The sequence below is a fragment of the Glossina fuscipes genome, unplaced genomic scaffold (genome assembly GCF_014805625.2).
Source record: "Glossina fuscipes isolate IAEA_lab_2018 unplaced genomic scaffold, Yale_Gfus_2 0, whole genome shotgun sequence".
In the NCBI taxonomy this organism is placed as follows: domain Eukaryota; kingdom Metazoa; phylum Arthropoda; class Insecta; order Diptera; family Glossinidae; genus Glossina; species Glossina fuscipes.
This window is the reverse complement of record NW_023998414.1, coordinates 2,906,946-2,928,458: the sequence shown is the minus strand read 5'-3', so window position 1 is coordinate 2,928,458 and position 21,513 is coordinate 2,906,946. Positions and strand designations below refer to the sequence as shown.

General features: G+C 29.7%; 2 protein-coding genes across 5 annotated transcripts in view; both read left to right on the top strand.

The window, feature by feature from the left end:
- The window catches only part of LOC119644672 (carboxypeptidase D), a 42,719-nt gene extending 40,494 nt beyond the window's left edge, over positions 1-2,225 (top strand). For all 3 annotated transcript variants that reach the window (XM_038044339.1, XM_038044341.1, XM_038044340.1), the window contains 3 exons: positions 39-191; positions 250-1,310; positions 1,918-2,225. In XM_038044339.1, the coding sequence (XP_037900267.1) occupies positions 39-191; positions 250-1,310; positions 1,918-2,126 (1,423 nt within the window). In that variant the 3' untranslated portion in view covers positions 2,127-2,225. The remainder of the gene's footprint in view (positions 1-38; positions 192-249; positions 1,311-1,917) is intronic.
- A 1,571-nt stretch (positions 2,226-3,796) lies between these two features.
- LOC119644651 (arginase-1) overlaps positions 3,797-21,513 on the top strand; it is a 50,569-nt gene continuing 32,852 nt past the window's right edge. The window contains exons 1-3 of one of the 2 annotated variants that reach the window (XM_038044307.1): positions 3,797-4,836; positions 4,996-5,193; positions 5,268-5,454. In XM_038044307.1, coding sequence (XP_037900235.1) covers positions 4,731-4,836; positions 4,996-5,193; positions 5,268-5,454 — 491 coding nt within the window. In that variant the 5' untranslated portion in view covers positions 3,797-4,730. Of the gene's footprint in view, positions 4,906-4,995; positions 5,194-5,267; positions 5,455-21,513 lie in introns of both variants that reach the window. The other variant, XM_038044306.1, reaches the window with a different exon arrangement.

Sequence of the window (21,513 nt, the reverse complement as noted above, 5' to 3'; positions counted from 1 at the left end):
CCTAATAAGGTTTATTTTCTCATTACATTCATTTTCAGCAAATCAATTTGTGATCCCGTAATAAGAGATGAACTTGGTGAACGTTTGCTAAGTCCAGAGTCGGAAAAGCGAAGAGATTTATTGCTACAATTTTTAGATAATGAAAGATTTGATTTAATGCTAACTTTCATTGCTGGTCACTCGGAGTTAATGTAAGACTTGAAAGCCTTAATTGTATTTCGCTAAAAATTATTTCACTTAAATTTACAGTTATCCTAAGGATGAACAAATATTTGAACGTTTTGCTCATTATATTGAAAATGTTGAGTTCAGTTTTTCACCGCTACAATGCTCGGCATCCTCAACGCGGACCGTTCATCGTGATACTACAGAACGTTTAACTAATTTGCTTTATAAAACATATAACATTCCGATGTTCTCGCTGGGTCTGTCCTGTTGTCGAATGCCACCACAAACGCAAATAGCTTCTATTTGGCGTAAAAATATCGATAAGTTAAAACACTTTCTACATCTTATCGAAACGGGAGCGAAAGGCTACGTACAAGATGAGAAAGGTTCACCTTTGCGCGAAGCATTTATACGTTTAATTGATCATAAGCCCGTTTATAACGTTACCAAGAATTTAGCACGTTTCCAATTAATGCTACCGGTCGGTTTATATGCATTAGAAATTAGTGCTCCAAAATACCAATCTTATGTCGCAAAAGTGGAAGTGATACAAGGTAAAATAACGGACTTGGGTGTGATAAAATTAAGTGCGTACACTTTGATAACCGGTCACAGTGAAATAGTGCCATTGGGAAGGATCAGACATCAAGCTACAGTTTTAAGTGGCTTCGTATTGGATTTATCCAATCATCCCGTGCCACATGCCAAGGTCTCGATAATAGCGCCAATTACCAAACACTATTTACGCAATTTCACCGACAGCATTGGAGCCTACACAATTAATAATATTCCAAATGGCGATATTACTCTTAAAGTTGAAGCTCCTCGCTATTTGGAAGCAACACGACTGGTTCATGTTACCGACGATGGCATGCCTATTAAAGGCGTAGTCTTCCGTTTGAAACGTAACGAACATGTAATGGGTATGCCGCGTTTCATTTTCATAGTATTCGCCAGCATAGCCATTATTATTGTTGTAGTCATGTGCATTTTATGCGCACAATTCTTTTTGGCTCGACGTCACCGCACCGATAAGCCATATTATAATTTCTCGCTGTTGCCCCAGAAAGGCAAAGAACTATTTGAAGACGACGATTTGGGCGATGACGGCGAAACGGAGCTCTTTAGGTCACCTATTAAAAGTAAGTGATAATTGCCGCTCAATACACATTTTCACTTAGCATGTAACAGACTTTTTTATTTATTCTTAGTTAAGAAACAAAAAAAAATATTTTGCGATATATCAACGCATGTCATAACAATCGCATCGTTACTTTAACATTCAATGCTTTCCTCTACTTTCACATTGCGCCGAATTTTTATGTGGAAATTTTTCGTTTTCACTTTAACCTAAACCGTTAAATTTAAATCACATTAAAGCATTTTGTTTAGCGTAACTTAAATATTTGTTACGTTTGTACATACATGTGCCTTTCAAAAGTTTGAAACGACTTCTTAGTCACACCTAATTGAAATCATATGAAAGCGAGTCAATTTTAATGGAATCTTGTTCTGAAAAAAAAAAAAAAAAAAAAAAAAAAAGGAAAAATAGGAGAAAAATGTGAAAATCTGTACGTTACTAAGCATGCAAGACGTATTCTTGAATATTGCAAAGGAAATCAATTCAAATTCATATCCGTTATTATCCATAATGAAACCCTCTCATAATAAGCTTAAGAATATGAAAGCTATCGATTTATTTATGTAATTAAGTTCCCTTTCGTTTTCTTCTTCTTATTATTCTCGTAGAAGGAATGATTATAAAACCATATTTCGATGATGACGATGATGACTTAAAACACATTATGCATTCGGATAATGACGGAGACGACAGTGATGATTATAGTGATGTTGCCGATAAGCATGCGATAATGGATAGCCAAATTAAAGCCAAGCATGTTTACAATGACGATAGTGGCGAAGAAGTTATCATGTTACATAAACAACAAAACCACTGACTACTGTGATCTATTTGAGAAAGAAATCTATATATACATTTATTTATATAAATATATGCGTAGATTGTATATGCAAATATTGGTTAATATTTTTTTATTAACAAAAGAAGAAAGGTTAAGAAGACAAAAAAAAAAAAAAAAAAAATTTTTTTTTTTTTCTTTCATTCAAAATTATACAAAGGCAGGTATTTATAGAAATATATTTATACATAAAATCTATTATATACTAAAGTTATTTATATGAATATTTGAAACACAACGGCAATATTAATTCGTAGTAACGTGACTACAGAGATCCGTACGGCGCAATAAATATCGCAAATTGTAATAAATTAATTTATATAAATATTTATTTTAAAAATAAAATATAAAAAAAAAAAATAAATAAATAAATAAATAAAATTCAAATTCGACCAGTGATCTAAATAGAAAACTAAATTTTTTTAGTTCAAATTGTATTTTTAAATATATAAATTTTATATAAGAAATGAAAAAAAATTGCTCAATTTTTGTAAAAAACTCTTTTAAAAATTCAAAACCTATTGAAATTAAAGCAATACATACGTAATAATAGTTTTTAATTATTTATCAAATGTTTATAAAATTTCTTAAATGTATATCATATTTATTTTGTTTATTTCAAGTAAATTTTTTATTAAAACTTGCTTAGTCCACTCAAACTCAATATCAACAAAAAAAAAAAAAAAAAAAAAATAAGAAAAATAATAATAATAACATTAAATCTTTTCTATTAAAGCAAATTTTTTACACCAAAAAATATAATACATTTTATTTTATATCACACACACAAATTTAAAGAATAAATTTATACACAATAAAATAGAGAAAACAACAATGATATTAATATGAAGATTACAATTTCTTTCCTAATTAAACTGAAAATATTATTTCAAATGGATTTCGAACATGTTTTAACTATGACATTTTTTTTTATCGATTACCCTTCGAATGGTAAGGGTTTACAAATTTTATTATAATCAAATGTACATATCGAAGGTTCATAAAATGTTTAGGGTTTTTACGCATCGCAAAAATTTTATATCAGTTGAAGATAACGCGTCCATATTACAGCAACAAAAAATAAACATATCATATTAAAACTTACAGCTTAATTGAATTCCACAAACTAAATAAGAAAATGAATAAAAATTTGAATATATTTTTTATTAGTAAACTATGCATAATATATTTTCATAATTGATGGCATGAATGAACTTGACTTTTACAATCTTTATTTATCTTTATTCCAAATTTTTCAAAAAAAAAAAAAAAAAATTATTTCTTTTAAAAAAAAAGATTTTTACCCAACAGCGATAAGGAAAACTGTTCCTTATGGGATCTATCAATATTTTAACCGCGGTCCAAAACAAGCGAATACATTGATTGCAACGTATTATGAGAAAACCAAATTAATCATTCGACATCAGTGTTTTAAATTGCATTCTAAGATTACTACACTTGACTGTACATAACAACAAAACAAAAAAAAAATAAATAAATAAATAAATAACAAAAAGAAAAAGCAAAAGCTAACTATAATATAAGAACAACTCTGAGCAAATGTGTATTTCGAGAGCTATATAAATGAAGCATTAAAATTGAATTTCAATTTCAACTGAGTACGTTACAAAAGAGAACATTTTTACAGCGCCAAATTGCCGTTATATCGCTTTTCATTAGAACGCTCTATACGCAATGACTAGTAAGATGTCAAAGCCTTGCTGGATAAAGCATAAAGCCTGCAAAATTAATACATAGACGTAAAAAGGAATCGCGCTTTCATCTCGTTTGTGAAGTCTCTTAAAGTTCTTTACGCTGGCAATACTGTCGGGAGAATGAGCTCTCTCTCTCCCTCTCTCTCGCTCTTTCGCTTTCGCTGGCCTAAAGAAAAAGTGCAATTTAATGTAAATCGAACTTTTACTTAAACAAATTACTTTCGGTCCAATAAGTGTAATAATACGCCTATATTTTTAGTTAACGCCTACTTATAATAAAAAAATCAAGAAAAAAAACAAAAAAAAGAATCAATATTCTTCTGAATGCTATTCGATGGTAATATTAGTGCGTTTAAGTGCCGATTGTATTTAAAGTTTATAAGCTTTAATAAGACCCGATGATGGCTGGCGCTGGTCATTTCAAGTGCATCCACATTTTTTCTTTTATTTTGTATTGTTTTTTTCTTTTTTTTTTTCACTTTATTGTATAATTGCAATTGTCTCAACTATGGGCAATTCCATTCTGACGCCTATAGCCTTTACGCTATGCAGTTGTGGCGAGAGTAGGAAATAAAACCATATTTTTTTCTACGCATAATACATTTGTAAACAAAAACAAATACCGCAAAATGTTAATGTTTACGTTCTTTGTAAGAGGTTATCAAGATTATTTGAACTGTAACGGAACAAGAAATCTATGTAAAAATGTAAAAACCCTTACAAATTAAATAATTTCAATGTAACACTTTTAGTTCAAGAATTATAATCAAAAGTGGAAGTGTTACTTACTTACTTGTATAAAAATAAAAGGAAACGAAAAAAAAAAAAAAAAAGAAAACAAGCGATCATAATAATAACAACAAAGACAATGTTTAAAAATTCCGCGAACACCGTTATACGTAATTATGCAAAAACATCGATTAAAGTATCCAAAAAGTTAGGTATTTTGGGTGTACCTTTTTCTAAGGGCCAAGGTAAAACAGGTGTGGATTTAGCACCAGATTTTTTAAGGGAAAACGGTTTATTAACAATGCTAAATAAATGTAAGAAATTAATAATAAAAAATAAAAGTTTTTTTTTAAATTTAAAAATATATATATATATATATATATATATTTTTTTTTACCGTTAAGGCAATGTAAGCATTTCCGACTATGGTAATCTGAAACTTGAGACTCACGTAACAAGCGAAGATAATTCCCCATATAAGAGAATCAAGAATTATGCGGAATTTATGGCATGCAATAAAGCTTTAATACCGCGCATATCTGAGGTTTTAAATGAAAACGATATGTTTTTAATATTAGGTGGTGACCATTCAATTGGGTTTGGTAGGTGTATTCAAACCTATTAAATAATATGTGTTTGGCAAATTTTTTTTTTTTTTTTTTTTTTTAAATCTAAGGTTCCGTTGCGGGACATTTATTGCATACACCGAATCTTTCGTTGGTGTGGGTCGATGCTCATGCCGATTTAAATTTACACTCTACCAGTTATTCAGGCAATATTCATGGCATGCCGGTATCTTTATTGTTGAAAGAATTACGCAAATACTGGTTACAAGCTGATTTATATCAATTTGCTCCCAAGTGGTAAGTGATGAAAAAATTTTTTATTATTTAATTTGTTTTATTTTATACTTTCAAAGTTATGATAAATTCATTGATTTGAGTCTCATTGCCTAAAACTAAAACGTAACTATATAGCGAAAGCAAAAAGGTGAGTTGGGAGGGAGGGGGGGGGGGGGACTTATATGCTATTGATACAATAATAATAATTGCAGAAAACTTTGGGACTAAGGCTAGCTTAAAATATAATTTATATCTTCAAAATATCAGAAGTCATTGATAAAAATAGTTTTACTGCTAATTAACCTAACCTAAATTTGCGGTGTAGCGCATATTAAGTTTGTGCGTACGTACCTAACACGCAGAAGGACTTAATATAGTCCCGCTTTTTATTATAGCAATCGATTCAGAAACATTTTCTGAATAAAAAAATTCATTAGGCTGGGGCAATTTTTTTAACCCCCTAAGATATAACGAAAACTAAAGTTCGTATGAGAAAAAGATCTAATTTTCAATGTTTCATGACGGAAAGCAAATTATAATAGTAAATTAAGATAAAAAAATGTACTGTACCAAATTTAGACCACCTACGTCTATTTTTGGACCCGTCTCCACATAAGAATTTTTCCGAAAATCTTTGTTTTTCACGGCAAAAATGTTCAAGTTTTAATATGTTACGATAAAAGCTGATCCATTAAAGTAATTTGATATGAAAATTAACTGTACAAAATTTGGACGACGTATGCCTATTTTTGGATGGTGCTCTACATAATGATTTTTTGTTTGTTGGAACCACAACTTTTGGACATCTTCGGCCCTATTCTTCTTACGGAACGTAAATCTTTATTTGCAAATATGTCTTATTTTTAATATACAGTTCCATAATAGTAAGTTCATATAAAAGCATGGTATATGAACTTACTTAGTTTATATAAAACCATGGTATATGAACTTACATGGTTTTTGTTTTCTATTACAAAAATAAGTATGTGTTGTTGGATATTGTGTGTGTTATTGGTAGTGTGATATGAATGTGTTGTAGGATATTTAAAAGTCTTTTTAGTCCGACTATAATGTTCTCGGTTGTTTTTGCTTTAGCAGAGTTGCAAATTCATTTTTGGCCAGTTTCTAAGACTGTCTATATTGGTACAAGGGTATATTAAGTTTGTATGGATATTTGTAACACACAGAGGGACTTAATAAAAGCCCAACTTTTATCACACTGATCGACTCTTAAGTTACCTTTTGAATTGGCCTAAGCTTGTCCGTTTGTCCGTTTGCTCAACTTCTTTTCCTGTTTTCAACCTACAGACCGCTACTTCTAAAATAATTTGATGCAATTTCGTGCACTGACCCAAAGACGAATGCTATTGGAAATCTTTCCGATCAGACCACTTTCCATATAATAGTTTATTTTGAAAAGCCGTTAAATGAATAATTGTGGGGTAAGGTAAGGTATTTGATAGCGAGCCACTATAGCATTTTTACTTGTTTTCTACTAATATTTTATGTTATGGATATAAACAACAATGTAAATATAAATTGTTTAGTTTGAATACAATTAATTTAATACTTTTGTATAAAAATATTATCGACATTTTATGAAAAGAATTAAAAATTCACATAAGGCGAATGGGGTAAAATGAATCGAGGTTTTGGGCCTTAAGTCAACTATGTAAATTTAAATATAATTATTTTCTTACACATAATTGAGTCACATCGCAACAATAATTACTGATAAATACAAGTATGAAGGCGGGTAGAATAGGTTAGTAAATTGCTCTATAATTAAGGAACAACGAATGAAGAAAATTAGTAGAAAGTTGATAATGGTTCAGGTAATATTGCGAATGTACGCAAGAACACGTAGCGCATATGGTTTCCGCTAACTGAAATCCTACCTGTGCGTCATCAGGGACTTGATTTGGATTATATTCTATTAATCTCTTTGCTATCTTTCGAAAATAAACCGTGTCAACGTTAGCCCTATCTTCACCAGGGAAACGATGATTTTTATTATACGGGTCTTCTTCTAACAAATGATATTATCCACTCCTCGTCTTCATTAGGAGAGATAAGCTTCAATATTGTTCTCTATTTTCATATAACTAACTAACTATGAAGACGTAACTATAGAGTCGTTTCCAAAAATATCAATGAAATATCTATATTTAACTCAATATTTTATATCTTTAATTAACATCAAATCAATCTCTTTCACAAGGACGCCTTGCATGTCTCATATCCAAATTAACTTATTATCTTTAATGCTAATTAAACTTAACATGTTCACTACTATTGTCTGCCAACATTTTTCTTTTCCATAGCTCGGATCTAGCATCAGTCATGAATGTGCCTCTTTCTTTACCTTTCGTATATCATATTTATTTATTTATTTATTTTATTGACATTGCACAAAAATTAATTTTTACATGGTTTATAATTAACGTTAAATTACCTCAAAGACGACATTGCCGTCCACTGTTCTTACCTAATAGATATGTCTGGGCAAGGTGGGTATGTCCTAATCGGAATCTTATGAAATGCTTCAAACTTATAGTATACTCAATTTGTTTTTTTTTCTTTTGCTTGCAAAAAATTCGTGTAAAAAAGACCGTGTAAAAAGAGTTGTGTGTATTTACGACTTTTGGGAAACTTGTTTTACTTTCCAAAGGAATAATTTTTTTATAATGTTGCCTGTATGAACAGATATCTCGCCTCTTCATAACCGCAAAAGGCTTTTTTATGAAGAATCTTTATTATTATGGAAAATTTGCAATTGTATTGAAATACGATATAATTCGTATTAGAGCGAGTCGGAAGTAGCTTCCGATGCAATTAGGTAAAATCTATTGCTTGTATTTACCCACTATATATAAATCGCCGAAACAAACGATTCTTGTTTTCGCTATATAGATGAGGATTCAGTCAGTCTTTTGTCAACTGTTTTATGTTCAACTGTTTTACTTAACCTTAGCGCTAAGGCGACAATTGAAAAAATATGCATCGTATATGGTGAAGGCCTGAAAACCCAATCGGGGAATTAGTAATTGGCTTATAAAATTCCTTTCGAGAGATACGACTTTAAAAGACGGGACGTTCTTCCGACTTTGACAACAAACTTTTAAAGGCAAAGTCCAAGAGGTATAGGATGAAGGTTTTATATCTCCCAACGAACTGTTAAATTAATAAAATTTTGTTATTCAATAAAAACAGAATAAATGTCTGCTAATACAAATAAATAAATTAAATTCGGTCAGGACCGAATCTTTTATACCCATCACCATTTACCTTACACAACAAAATTCTCATGCTCTATAATGTAGAGCAGAAGCAGTTGAGTTCTTCTATTTTCAAAATGAAATTTTTTGTCGTAGAGGCGAATGGACGTTTGTGGACGGGGAAATGGGTAGGCGGACGTGCATAAATCGATTTAGGATTTAATGATGATCAGGAATATATATATATATACTCTGTGGGGTCTGGGCGTTGCAAACGTTCTGACAAAAATGAATATACCCCTCATCTTTAGGTGATGGGTATAAAAATTGATTGTTTCCAATATCTTCGGTTTTGATAAGATGGTATTGCGTGTTCTGCAACCTAAGAGAAAATAATTTCTTAAAAATTGAAATTTAGAAAGAAGATGCCCTTAGGGAAAAGTCCTAAGCTTATCTTGGATTCGAAGACAAATTTAGTAAAGAAAAGCACTTACCAGTTACCACAACAGCATTAATAAAAAAAATGTTAAAACAAATTATATTTATTAATAAAAATTTATTCAGAAAATAATATTCTCATCATTCGTTTATGATGGCAACCTAACCTATATAATTAATAGAAAATGCAAAGATTTACCGCGTCCATAGCTAACAAACACTTGAAGCTTACTGCTTTCCAGCTTAGAGAGAGAGAGTTTATAGCTTCCGGCTGAAGTTTCGTATATCTTGTGTTGCTGAAATGTTAAATAGAATTATTTTATTTTTAATATCTAGAGGTCAAGAGTTTTGTAAGTTTTTGTAGATTTACTAAATCGCTTACTTACATGGAAACAGTCTATTAAGTCTAGTTTGATATTACCGGCATGTTATAGTCTCCATTGGGGATTTCGATATAATGCATGTTATGTTTGCAACTGTATGATGCTGAAAGAATTACGCAAATTCTGATCGCTAGCCAGAGTTTACATCGCGTTGCATTCAAAAGGCAAGTAAGGAGCCAAAGGAATTTTCATAGTGCATATGCTTAGAAAAATTTCTCATAAAAATTTGTTTTTTTTTTATTTTTTTTTTTTTTGTTTTTTTTTTTTTTTAATAAAATTTTCATAATTCTATGTATAAAAGTGTAAAGATATATCTAAATTATTTTAATTAATTAAAATATCACAATTACAATAATAATCAATTGCTTTATACCTGAGGTAGATGAATATATTTTATCAGTCGTCTATATAATTATCACTTAAATTATTTTAGATATATATATATATATATATATATATATACATATATGTATAGATATATATAGATATATAGATATATATAGATATATATATATACATGTATTTAAATTAAATTAATCAAAAATTAAAATAACTTAAATTAAATTAAAAAATTTTAAAAATTAAAAAAAAAAAATAATAATAATAATAATTAAAAAATTTTATTTTTAAAAATGAATTTACATAGAATTATTTAAGAAATTAAAATCAAAAACAACAAATTCATGTAAAAATGCAATAAATGAAAAAGTAAACAATTAATTAAATGAAAGTGAGAAAAAGTTATATGTTATAACAATTAGAGTGGCTATATAGATCCACCGAATATACGCACGCGCACCGACATCTTAGGGTATACTAATTCTGTTATTTCATTTGTAACTTTTTTTTTTTTTTTGAAAAGTATGCATTGATGAGCCTAAGAACCTGCGATACGATTTAGTCGTTCGTCTGTCGCAGCTATAATATAATGAAAATAAAAAGTTTCTTAAATTAGATTCATCATAGTTCAAGCTTAATATACGAAAAATACTACGGAAAAAGAAAAATGAAAAATTTTTCAAAATAGATCTGCATAGAAAATGAACTGAAATATAGAGCAAGCATTTTATTAGGTCTTGTTTAATTTTCAGTGCAAAAATAATCCCGATTGTGAAACAGTTATGCCCAAAAATAAAAAATTCAAAATTGATCTCTTACGCCGATGTCCTTATATTATGACATTTGCTTTAAATTCTTTTTGCATAATTCGAAGAAGTTATTCCTTTCCTATCTGATCGCTGGGCGGGACATTTTCACAAGAACGATTGCATAATTTTTATGCATTGTTCGCATTTGCCCTGTGCAAATAAAGCACAACAACGTTTCAATGACGAAGATATCGTGAAAGTGTGATAGCTACGACGAATTATGCAAAGTGAAAAGAGACTAAATTACTGAAAGGAAAGTCCATCGAATGGTGAATTTAAAAAAAAAATCCTAAAATCCTGGGTATCTAAAAAAGATTCCTTCTTTAATCTCTAACAGTCGACATTTCCGGACTTCGGAAAGACACAATAAGCTAACAGATCAGACCGATGCAGACGGTTTATGACGTTTCTCTCATTTCGCGAAATCTTAAGCACGTATTCTTAGACGCTACGAACGTAATAGCAAATATAATATGCCATCGTCCGGTGAACTTATCCATATTAAATTAAAAAAAAGCCAATGATCTAAAAAATCATATTAATTTAAAATATTTACTTTAAAATACAAAAACTAAAAAAAAAATAAAAAAAAAAAAAAAGATTAAATAAAAGCCGGTATCAATTAAGAGATAAAAAAAAAAATAAATAAATATATTAAAAGTAAAATTTTTTTAAATTAAATTTATGAAATGTTAACCAAATTAGCAATGAAAACAATAAAACAATAAAGAAAATTGATCATTTAAAAATATAAAATAAATAAAAGGAAGAAATAAATAAATAAATTCTATAGGAAGCGTGGTTTTTTCTAAGAAGATCCAAAGTAAAGTTTCAAAAAAAAAAAAAAAAACAAGATAAAAATTTATACACAATTAGTAGTATTGAATCCATTGATTACACACACATATATGTAATATATAAAAAAAATAATTCCTCAATTGAATCGAGGAAAACTATTCAATTCCGGAATGAATAATAAGTTAAAAGATCGAAATTAAAAACCGTATTGTGTTTTACTTTTTTATATCGTTGAAGATATCGGCATTTATTAAATCGGATCGGAAACTTTGACTTGACTATCTTAACGTTAAATGGATTTTGTATATATACACGTATAATATTTGCTATTTTGGAAAATCATTAAGTAAAATTTGTACTCTTCGCCTTAAAATTGACACCATAGAGTTGTGGCTATAGAGCGGTGAAGTGGATGATGTCTTGATAAGAAATTCTATTAATTAAAAATTCAATTCAAGGAAAGGTTTCGATCGATAACTCTCCCGATCACCGCTTAGTTGTAGTTAACGAATTTTTTCAAGGCATTTTAAATTTTCCAAAAAAAAACAAACATATACTACTCAGCTTAATCGATATATTATTGCAATACTTTAAAATGTCGTGAAAACTATTGAGCCTTTTTCACGAGTTAGTGAGATAAAGCAATAAGCAGCATAAGATATCTCGGCTAACGTCTATAGGGAGGAAATAGGAAAAAGATGAGGAACGGAATGGAATTTTATGTTACCATCACCGAAGCTCACCCGATCAGATTTAAAGAAAGCAGGAATTTTTTTTAACTCAACGATCTGGTACTGAGATATAACGATTTAGATATTTTCTGAAAGCGCTTGAGTAATTTATCCCAAAAAAAAAAAAAAAAATCATTAAATGGTCAAGCGTGTTGCATTATAATGTTCCGTTGAATATCCTTAGTCGATATCAGGCGATAACTTAGCCCCGAAACTGTATAACTGGGTAGATTATTGTACTTGACAAATAAGAAAACATAATAGAATTTTATCATCTAAAAAAAAATGATATCGTATTTTCAGCGCAAGCGCAAAACCCCAAGCCAAATAGATAGTAGTCTTTATTGCAAGTTGCCACGTAACACTTGATCAAATTTTTCACTTTTCTCAAGTTACTTTTCTAAAGGGAAGCCAAGTGTCCGTCCTATCCATCGATCAGAAATTGCGCAACAAGTTTTATTTATAAAGGAATCATGATAAGGACGGAATAAAAAACAAAAGGACAAAAGGACATCCAACAAAGTTGATCATATACAATTCATTATGCAAAATTATTAAGTCATCAATGTATTCCTGATTTTGATAGAACAAAGGCTCAATATTTTTTCAACAGCGATTGATACATCGATGTTTAGCTTGGATTATGACCGGTACGGTACGTTACAGATGTGCGTGGATTCAATTAATTTTTTTCTTTTTTTCTTTTTTTGTTCCAATAATTAATTAAACTAATACTTTGAAACCATATTTGCCCTTCTCTAATGAATATTAGTAAAAATCGCTCGCTATAAAACCAAACTTTGAATCTGAATTTATACATACATATATATATATATGCATATTATATGGCTTATCCATAGGTTTAAAATTAATAAAATTTCTCGATAGTGGAATATAAAAAGATAAACTTTGCTTAATAAATAAATGAAAAAAAAAAAAAACAAAAAAAAGTTCTCTTAAAGTAAAGAAAAGAAGCAGAAAATTTTTGCTTAACTAAATATATAAATGAAATGTTTCAATAAAAAAGCTTCTAAATAGGTTAAATAACTTTTCAAATTATTCACTTCTTTGTTTGCTTGAAAATTGGAAAATAAGTATTTGATTTACGTTGAATCACGACCACCCTCCACCCTGAGCAATTTATTCAAGCAAAAAATTTGTATATAAAAAATATTAGAAAATATTTTGAAAATAATTCCATGATATCATATCTGCTTATGCTAAACAAGTTTCAAATTCTTTATTGGTAGAATTCGACAAATCGATGACCTTATGCCGTCGCTTAAATATTAGGTCTAATGGAAAGTTCTATCCGTTTTTTTAGCTAGTACGACTACTACTTTTCGAATATGATTCGCCAAGTCTTTTCGCTATTTCCGATCTTATCTCAAAACGCTTTTGATTTTAACATAATGTTGAGAGTCTCGTTGGCGCCGAGGGTATAACTTATCAGAAAATTTGATATCATCTATTTGAAATTTTTCGAGATCATCTTTTGCATCTTCTATCAGAAACTGTGCCTTCATCAAAACGCTTTCATGCTTCTCTAACATTTCCTACTTATTGGCGTAATAGACGTAGGTACACGATCGCGTTTTCGCTTAATACTAACTTAAATCATTTTTGTTTGAGTTGATTTGGTAGATCAGAAATCTATACATTCAGTGATAAAAAGAGATGGCCACAATAGCGTACACTTGTAAACGCATTGATCAGAACTTTCCAAAAAATGCACTTATGTAAGTTAAAATTCTCATTGCTCGAAAAGGACGGACAGATAGACATAAATTGTCATTGTGATATCTAAGTGAAGAGTTTCGCTTCCACATTTGGTGATCTCAAGCAAATGTATTTGGAAAATTTCTTAATATATATATATATATATCTATCAATCTAATCAAATATCTTTTGCAGACTAAAAAAGAATTATTTACCTATTAAGACTTTATAAAATTGCAAAAGTTTTTATTACCGAAAGAAGGCTTTTTCTTTTTAGATTCTGTAATTAATTCCTTGGTGGAGAGTATTCGTTTTGTTATTGTTATTATTATAATATTTAACAGATTATTAAAAAGAAAAAAAAAAAAAAAAAAAATTATATTGTATGAAGAGAGAAGATAAGTGATTGCTTTGAATATACAGAATTTTGAAAAACTTTAAACCACCAAGTTGATCATGCTTAACATTTTCACGGTGTAACACACGATATTGCATAATGCCTTTAAGAGAGCAAATCGTCTTACGATTACGGATCTCATTAAGGCGCACAGATACTGCTTGCTAGAGTTTAAGGTCGTCTATGTGTGACATAATCCCACAGTTCCAAAAGACCGAACAAATGCGAATTGTTTCACTTATCGCCCAAAAAGCACAAGGCCGATAACACAATCCCAGTCAATGATTATATCATGCTACCTGTACTTTCCCTAGAGACAAGCAGATTACGCTTGGACACTTTCGTGCTTATCCCCTCCGTAAATTCAAGTTTAACCATATCCGTCACGAACTCTTCACAAATATACGAACGGCCTATCAAAAACCGAAATGTACTTGACATCTATGACTCCAAACGTTTTCCGGCCTAATTATTATCACAAATTTTTATATGACCGAAAAGAGAACATCAACATAGGCTATAGATAAAAGATAGGCGCGATAGTTTACGATAAATTTTGTCACTTTTTTTAAGTACGATACTGTCCTCGGAAATCTCGTAAAGATAATCTGATGGCTACAAATTCGCAAGCATTCGGTTCAAGTTAGTTCGCTTATTTTACCTCATGTTTCTTTCGAGCTTAAAAGGTTACGATTGAATGCCACAAATCTTTGTACAGTTATCTCTATACAAAATAGGCAAAGTCCACGTATAACAACATTGCCCATTTAAAACGTGGATCGTTGTCGTGAGAACTCAAAAAATGTAGTGCGATTAGATAGCACTCTAAAAACGCATGCTAGCTGCATCCGCTAAATGATATTTATATGATATGAAAGGGATCTTAAGATGTCCATTTTTTTTTTTTTTTTTTTTTGCATATGTCCTGCGCTTCTTTCCCCTCCCTTTTACATCTGCTCAGGTATATAGGCCGTGAAAGTTTATTGTGTAGGGTAAAAATTGTGATTTAATTATTTGGCAGTTTGCACTTTATAAGAATGTTGCTGGATTAAGCCGAAATTAGTTAAGTGTATTAAGAAGTGTACAGAGAATAGAGGGAGCGAAAGGGAGGGAGTTGGTTTAAACCTTCCAAATAGCATCAAAAGATAGCTCAGAGTTCACTAAGAATTCATCCAAATGATGACCTGACATTGTATATATTTTTTATCGCATAATAAATATAAAAATTTTAGCAAATAATAAATATATAAATATAATTGCTTCATACAATAAAATAGGCCGAGAATAGGCCTAGAAACACCTATTATGAATTTATCCAAATATATATATCATTCTTTACGGGTTTCGTAAAAACTCATTTACTCATAATTTTAATATAATTAGTGGAGCGACATACACTTTGTCTACGGGAAGAATTTAGTTCTACATCCGGAAGTCATTGTATGTGGATATCGTTCCAAAATAAGAAATTCCATATAAATCCGATGAAAACAACCGATTGTGTTTTATATGATGAGCAAATGCAAGCAATACAAATACTTCGACAGAAGCCGAAATGTAAAATTCGAGCGTCTTAAATTACTTCGTGGACATTATGTGTGAACTTGTGGAAAAAAAAAAAAAATTTTATTTCTAGAACTTGTTTTTCTGAATAGAAGAATTGTCTTTGAGAAGGAAGGACTCAGGTATATCACATGTCTCGATATTTTTCAATAATTCTTAGGAAAACACAGCATTGTTGCCGTATTTCACCTGACCCTATATAACTTTTATCTCTATTCGCAAGAGAATGCTTTCGGACAAATGGAACAAAATAAAAGCTGGAAGACACAAACCGGAGCTCATTCGAAACGGCTTTGCCGAAAAGTATATCATTCATAATAAGGCCCAATTAATTACATCAGAGAGCCTACATTTGCCAGCATTAGCTTAAAATTGAAAGTCAAGTCAAATAAAGACAATAAGCGAATGATTCAAAATAGATCGCGAATATGTATCGTTAAAATGATTCTGACCGGAACGTAATGACGGATGTTCTTCTACTCATTCAACTTGAAATATCTTCAAGCAGCAAATGCAACGAGTGAGAAACCTTTTTTTAAACATATATAAATCTTAAATCGAATTAGTGGCCGATCCTCATTAAAAAATACTTTCTATCGAGATTCATATAAACATTTCTTACAGGATACTTCTATAGGATGTTAGGAAAGTAAGACCAAGGCATATGTAATGTTTCCCGGCTGATTGCTTACGTTTCTCGCTGCACTTCCAGATTCTTGTGTCAAATAAATGTATCGGGTTTCAGGCCACTACGTGTTTTATATTCTAAATTATATGCGTTGCGATCTTTCGCTAATCATACATAACTTAACTTATATTGGGGTTAATTTTCATTTCAATTTGTGTTCGTTGAATAATCCAAGCGAGTTATAAACTATCAAACTTACAGTGGTTTACTGAGATATTTCAAACTTTTAACGATCACTTATTCTTCTCAAATATTTTTTTGCTAATTCTATAGCAGGACATATACATATTGATTAATTTAAAAGAAAAACCGAAAAAAATTGGAAACAAGAAGTAGAAGAATGAATAAGAAGAAAAACATGATTCTCGGTTGGGTGTTTTAGTAATGTATACGATGAAAACATATAAATAAATTACATTTGCAATGTTGTTCTAGAATCGTTATAAAGAAAAGAGAACCAATTAACTTATAATTAATAAATATGAGAGATATTACAATACATACAAAATACTTAACATTTTGAGACGAGGAAACTCAAAAAAAAAAAAAAAAAAAAAAAAAAAAAAAAACAGAAATAAAAATATTTAAAAATTATGCTTTTTCTTTACAATAACAATAACGATAATAATAATTAATAATAATTATAAACTGAAGATGTTGGTTTTGTTAGCGCTTTTTTTTTTTTTTTTTTTTTTTTTTGGTACTCCGCTGAAATTAAAAAATTTCTTTTTAATAATTAATTAATACACTGAAATAAGAAAACAAACAACACGAGCGATTATTTAATTAATTAAATTAATATATGTTAAGTATAAGAGAAGAAGTAAAAAAAAGTAACCAAGATTTGTTCTGTTGGATCATAAAAATCAATTCGTATGTAAATGAAAACGGAACAAATCAAGAAATTATATATTGCTATTACTTACCGAAAACTCATAATAAAGTAGACAACAACAACAACAACAACAATTTAACATATTTTTTTACAAGAAAAACAAAAAGAACGTATTAATTCAAGGTAAACTTTGTTTTTGGTTTCAAAATTTGGCGGCAGCTTTTAAACGATAATAACAATAATAATAATAATAATAATAATCATAATAATAATAATAATAAAAATAAAAATAATAATAATAATAATAAGAATTTTCATAAGCAGCAATATCATAATAACAACAGAGTGAAAGAAGAAAGAGACAGAGCGAAACAGAAAGAGAGAGAGAGAGAGAGAGAGAGAGAGAGAGAGAGAGAGAAAGTGATAAATAACAATAGAGGGAATTAGTTTTTAATTACAACCCCTCGTGCCTGCCACGTCGTAGAATAAGACAACAACAGCGATAAAGCGAACTCTAACGAGAGAATATTATATCAAAGGTTGAAGAAAATTAGATTACATTCGGCATTTGGACCGAATTTGCTCGATATCCACCACTTGTGCGCTTGATGTCTTATCACAAATGAATAAGACACTGCCCATCACCATTCCCCTTTACCGTAAATCACTTTGCTTAGTGCAAAATCAGATCTTACTGGGAACGGAGTCGGGAAAGATATCCAATCCGAACGTGAATCTATCATTGGAAAAGTATAGTTACATCTAAAATAATCACATGTTACAAAGAAAAAAAAGAGACTTTAAGCTGAGTGTAATGAGTAGACGATGAACAGACTTAACTTTCGGTCTGTTTTTGAATTCAATAATGATAATGGATTTTAGAAGGAAACGCAATGAGCTTCTGGCATTTGGTTTTAACAAGACGACGTAATATGCTTTTAAAGAAACCTTTCTTAGGCATAAAACGAGCTTGACAATGAAATTGAATAGAAAATTTTTCAAGTTAAATATGTATAATATTTGACATTAATTTTTAAGGCTTTCAGCAGACGAACAATAGATAAGTCGGTTTCATTATATACTCGGATATCGAATAAACAGTTCCCAAATGAAAGTATTTGAGACACATTTCTAATGATTGAAAGATAATATTACAAAATCATATTGACGCGTTCTCTTGCGCATCCTCACACACACAGCCACAAACCAGCGGTTTTTTCCCCGATGAATTTTGAATGCATATCGATTTTAAATTAAGGCCTTTCATAAATGTTGCTGCTGATGAGTCGCTAAACACATATACACGGGCCCAATCACGCATCACAACGTTAATAAAGATTTAATTGCATTTTGTTGCTAATCGAACTGATTCCTTTCGGTACAACCGCTATCATCCTTCGATATTTCTTCCATAAATTATGCGCACTACTAAGTCATACGTAATGAAATTTATTACATTTCCAATGTCATATCGATCGCGTAAATCTTGTTGTGGATCATATCATATGGGCGGGACCCAGTTAGGCTAATGTCATATATCTTCTTCTTCTTCTTCTTCCTGTAAATGATTTATAACAATTTTATTATATGAAGATTGCTTCCATGGTGATCTTGATCGATTTTGAAATTTCCAAAACTCAAGTCTTTGCTGTGCGGATACAGGTGAAATTGTGTGACTAGACCCAGCATTCATGTCTTTCACACGCAATTTTACGTGGCACTTGCTCGCCACCTTTTTTCCCCAACATATTAAACTTGCATAAATTTTTAAATTTTATTTAGAATTGCAACAATTAAGCTCTCTCTCTCTCTATCTGGCAAATGATGAACGGGTGAGCGTGCGTGTATACGCTCAATATTATTTTTTAAAACGTGTAAAGTTCGATCCAAACTATCGTGTCAAATGCTGATCGATCAATAGCTTAAAATGACCTACAGTGGTGGATATAGAACACATTTAATAACACCAATGAACTGAAAATCGGCATAATGACCAAATCAGAGAAATTATATAAAAAAAAAGAAAAAAAAAAAAAATAACGTAAAGCTATATATTAAAAGCATTATTACATATGTTATCTTCTTTGGACAAAAGCAGTTAGCCAGACACACTTGAGAAACGAAAAAAAATTCATTATTCAAGAAACAAATATTTTGGAGCAAAATAACATTTCAGTACGATTTTGAAATGATATTAAAAAAGAAAATCAAAACCAAGTCTTGTTATGGAGAGAAAAAAAAAAAAAAAAAAAAAAACCAAGCTGACAAATTGGCGCTTTAATGATTTGCCGTAAGTTGATCACATTGTTATCGTGTTTAAAAGAAAACGTACGGTAAAAACTATGAGAGCGTAATACTCGAACTTAAAACATAAGTACTGTTTTACAAAGGAGACCACCAGAACCGAAAAAACGATAAAGTCTGCTGAAAATGTTTAAGCCGTTTCTTCACAAAAGACAAAGAAAAAATTTAAATAACAATACAAAAAAAAAAAAAAAAATTGGAAAAAAAAATTGGAAAAAAAAGAGGAAAAAAAATGAATTAAAACACAACATATGTATGAATGAAAAAATAAACAATAATTGTAAGAAAATATAAATATATTTATATATAAATATTTATAAAACTCTGACCCCCTCCCTCGTTACCGCAACTTCTATACTAGAAGAAAACGAAAACATACAGACTGCTGCACTAAGGCATAGACTTGTAAAAATTTGTGAAGTAATCATCACGTACGAAAAATTGAATTGTCGTAAACGCGATTACACCACCGAGTCTTTAGATGTGCTTAAGGGTTGATGGCTGGCTAAGTATCGTAATGAAAGGAACAATATTTACAAGTTAATAGTAATTAGGAATAAAAAAGAATATATGATGGGACAAGATATATGTCTGATCAATTATTACAGCGTACATTCAAGGGAAACAGGGTTATCTCTAATCAAAGTAAATCATTACATTTTTGATATGAACAAGTCTCTAACGTCACGATCTCATTTAAACGGCGAATTCTTCATTAATCAGATTTGCCCTTATACTGAACAAACAACAATACTATAAAGAAAAGAACTTTGTCTTTGGCGGACTTTAAAAAAACTAAGTTCACAATGTATTAGGAAAAGTGCATAGGATCGTTCTCTTTCAGGTAAAAATCCAGGCTTTACAAACATTTCAAAGACAATTTCACGTCAAAGACAAGTCAAACTTTCAAATATATCAGAGTTAACTTATTTGAACTTAAGCTAGACATTAAATAATATTTATCAGATCATTGGCCGGTTTTTCGTTCGGTATAGTGGTCATCGCGAATTTGTTTTTTTTTTTTTTTGGATGCATCTTATAAAGCTTTAATGACATCAGTGAGTATTTTTTGTAACAATTATTAGGAAATGATTTTCCAGGCGAGCGCAGCAGCCATAAATGAGAGTAGTTTGAAGGACTCATTCAGAATTTGATATATAAATCATTTGAATTTATTGATGATAAAGCGATAATATTATATACAATTATAATGAAGTTTTCTACTCCCTTTTCGCTTTCCCTAAACTTTTCAATTAGGGTCACAACTTATTATTTTATATAAACTGATGACGGATGTAATAAAAAATCAAACAAAATCAGAAATAAAATAAGAGAAATAAAAACAAAAAAACAAAAAAAAAAAACAAAACAAAAAAAAAATTAAAAAGAAGAAAATACATTTTTAAAATAATAATAAAAAGAAATAAATAGTAAGAGCGTAATAAACCTTAAACCCAAACACTCGTTTTAACATTAAAAAAAAAGACTCATAATAATGAAAAACTCATAGAAAATTTTTTTTTGGTTTAAACACACATTTATAATATTATTCGTTTTAATGAATTCAATTGCAGTTCCAAAAAAATATTTTTTTTTGTTTTTTCTGTGGTTGTTTTAATATATATATGTATATATACATATATATATATATATGCATGTATATTAGGCATTACCTTCATGTATATATGCATATATATATTTATATATATATTTATATATATATTTATATATTGCATGTATATAATAATAAATACATGAAGAGAAGAAATATTTATATATATATATAAATATTTATTTATATATATATATATATATGTAAGAATCATAATAAATAATGTAAATTAATAATTAAAGATAA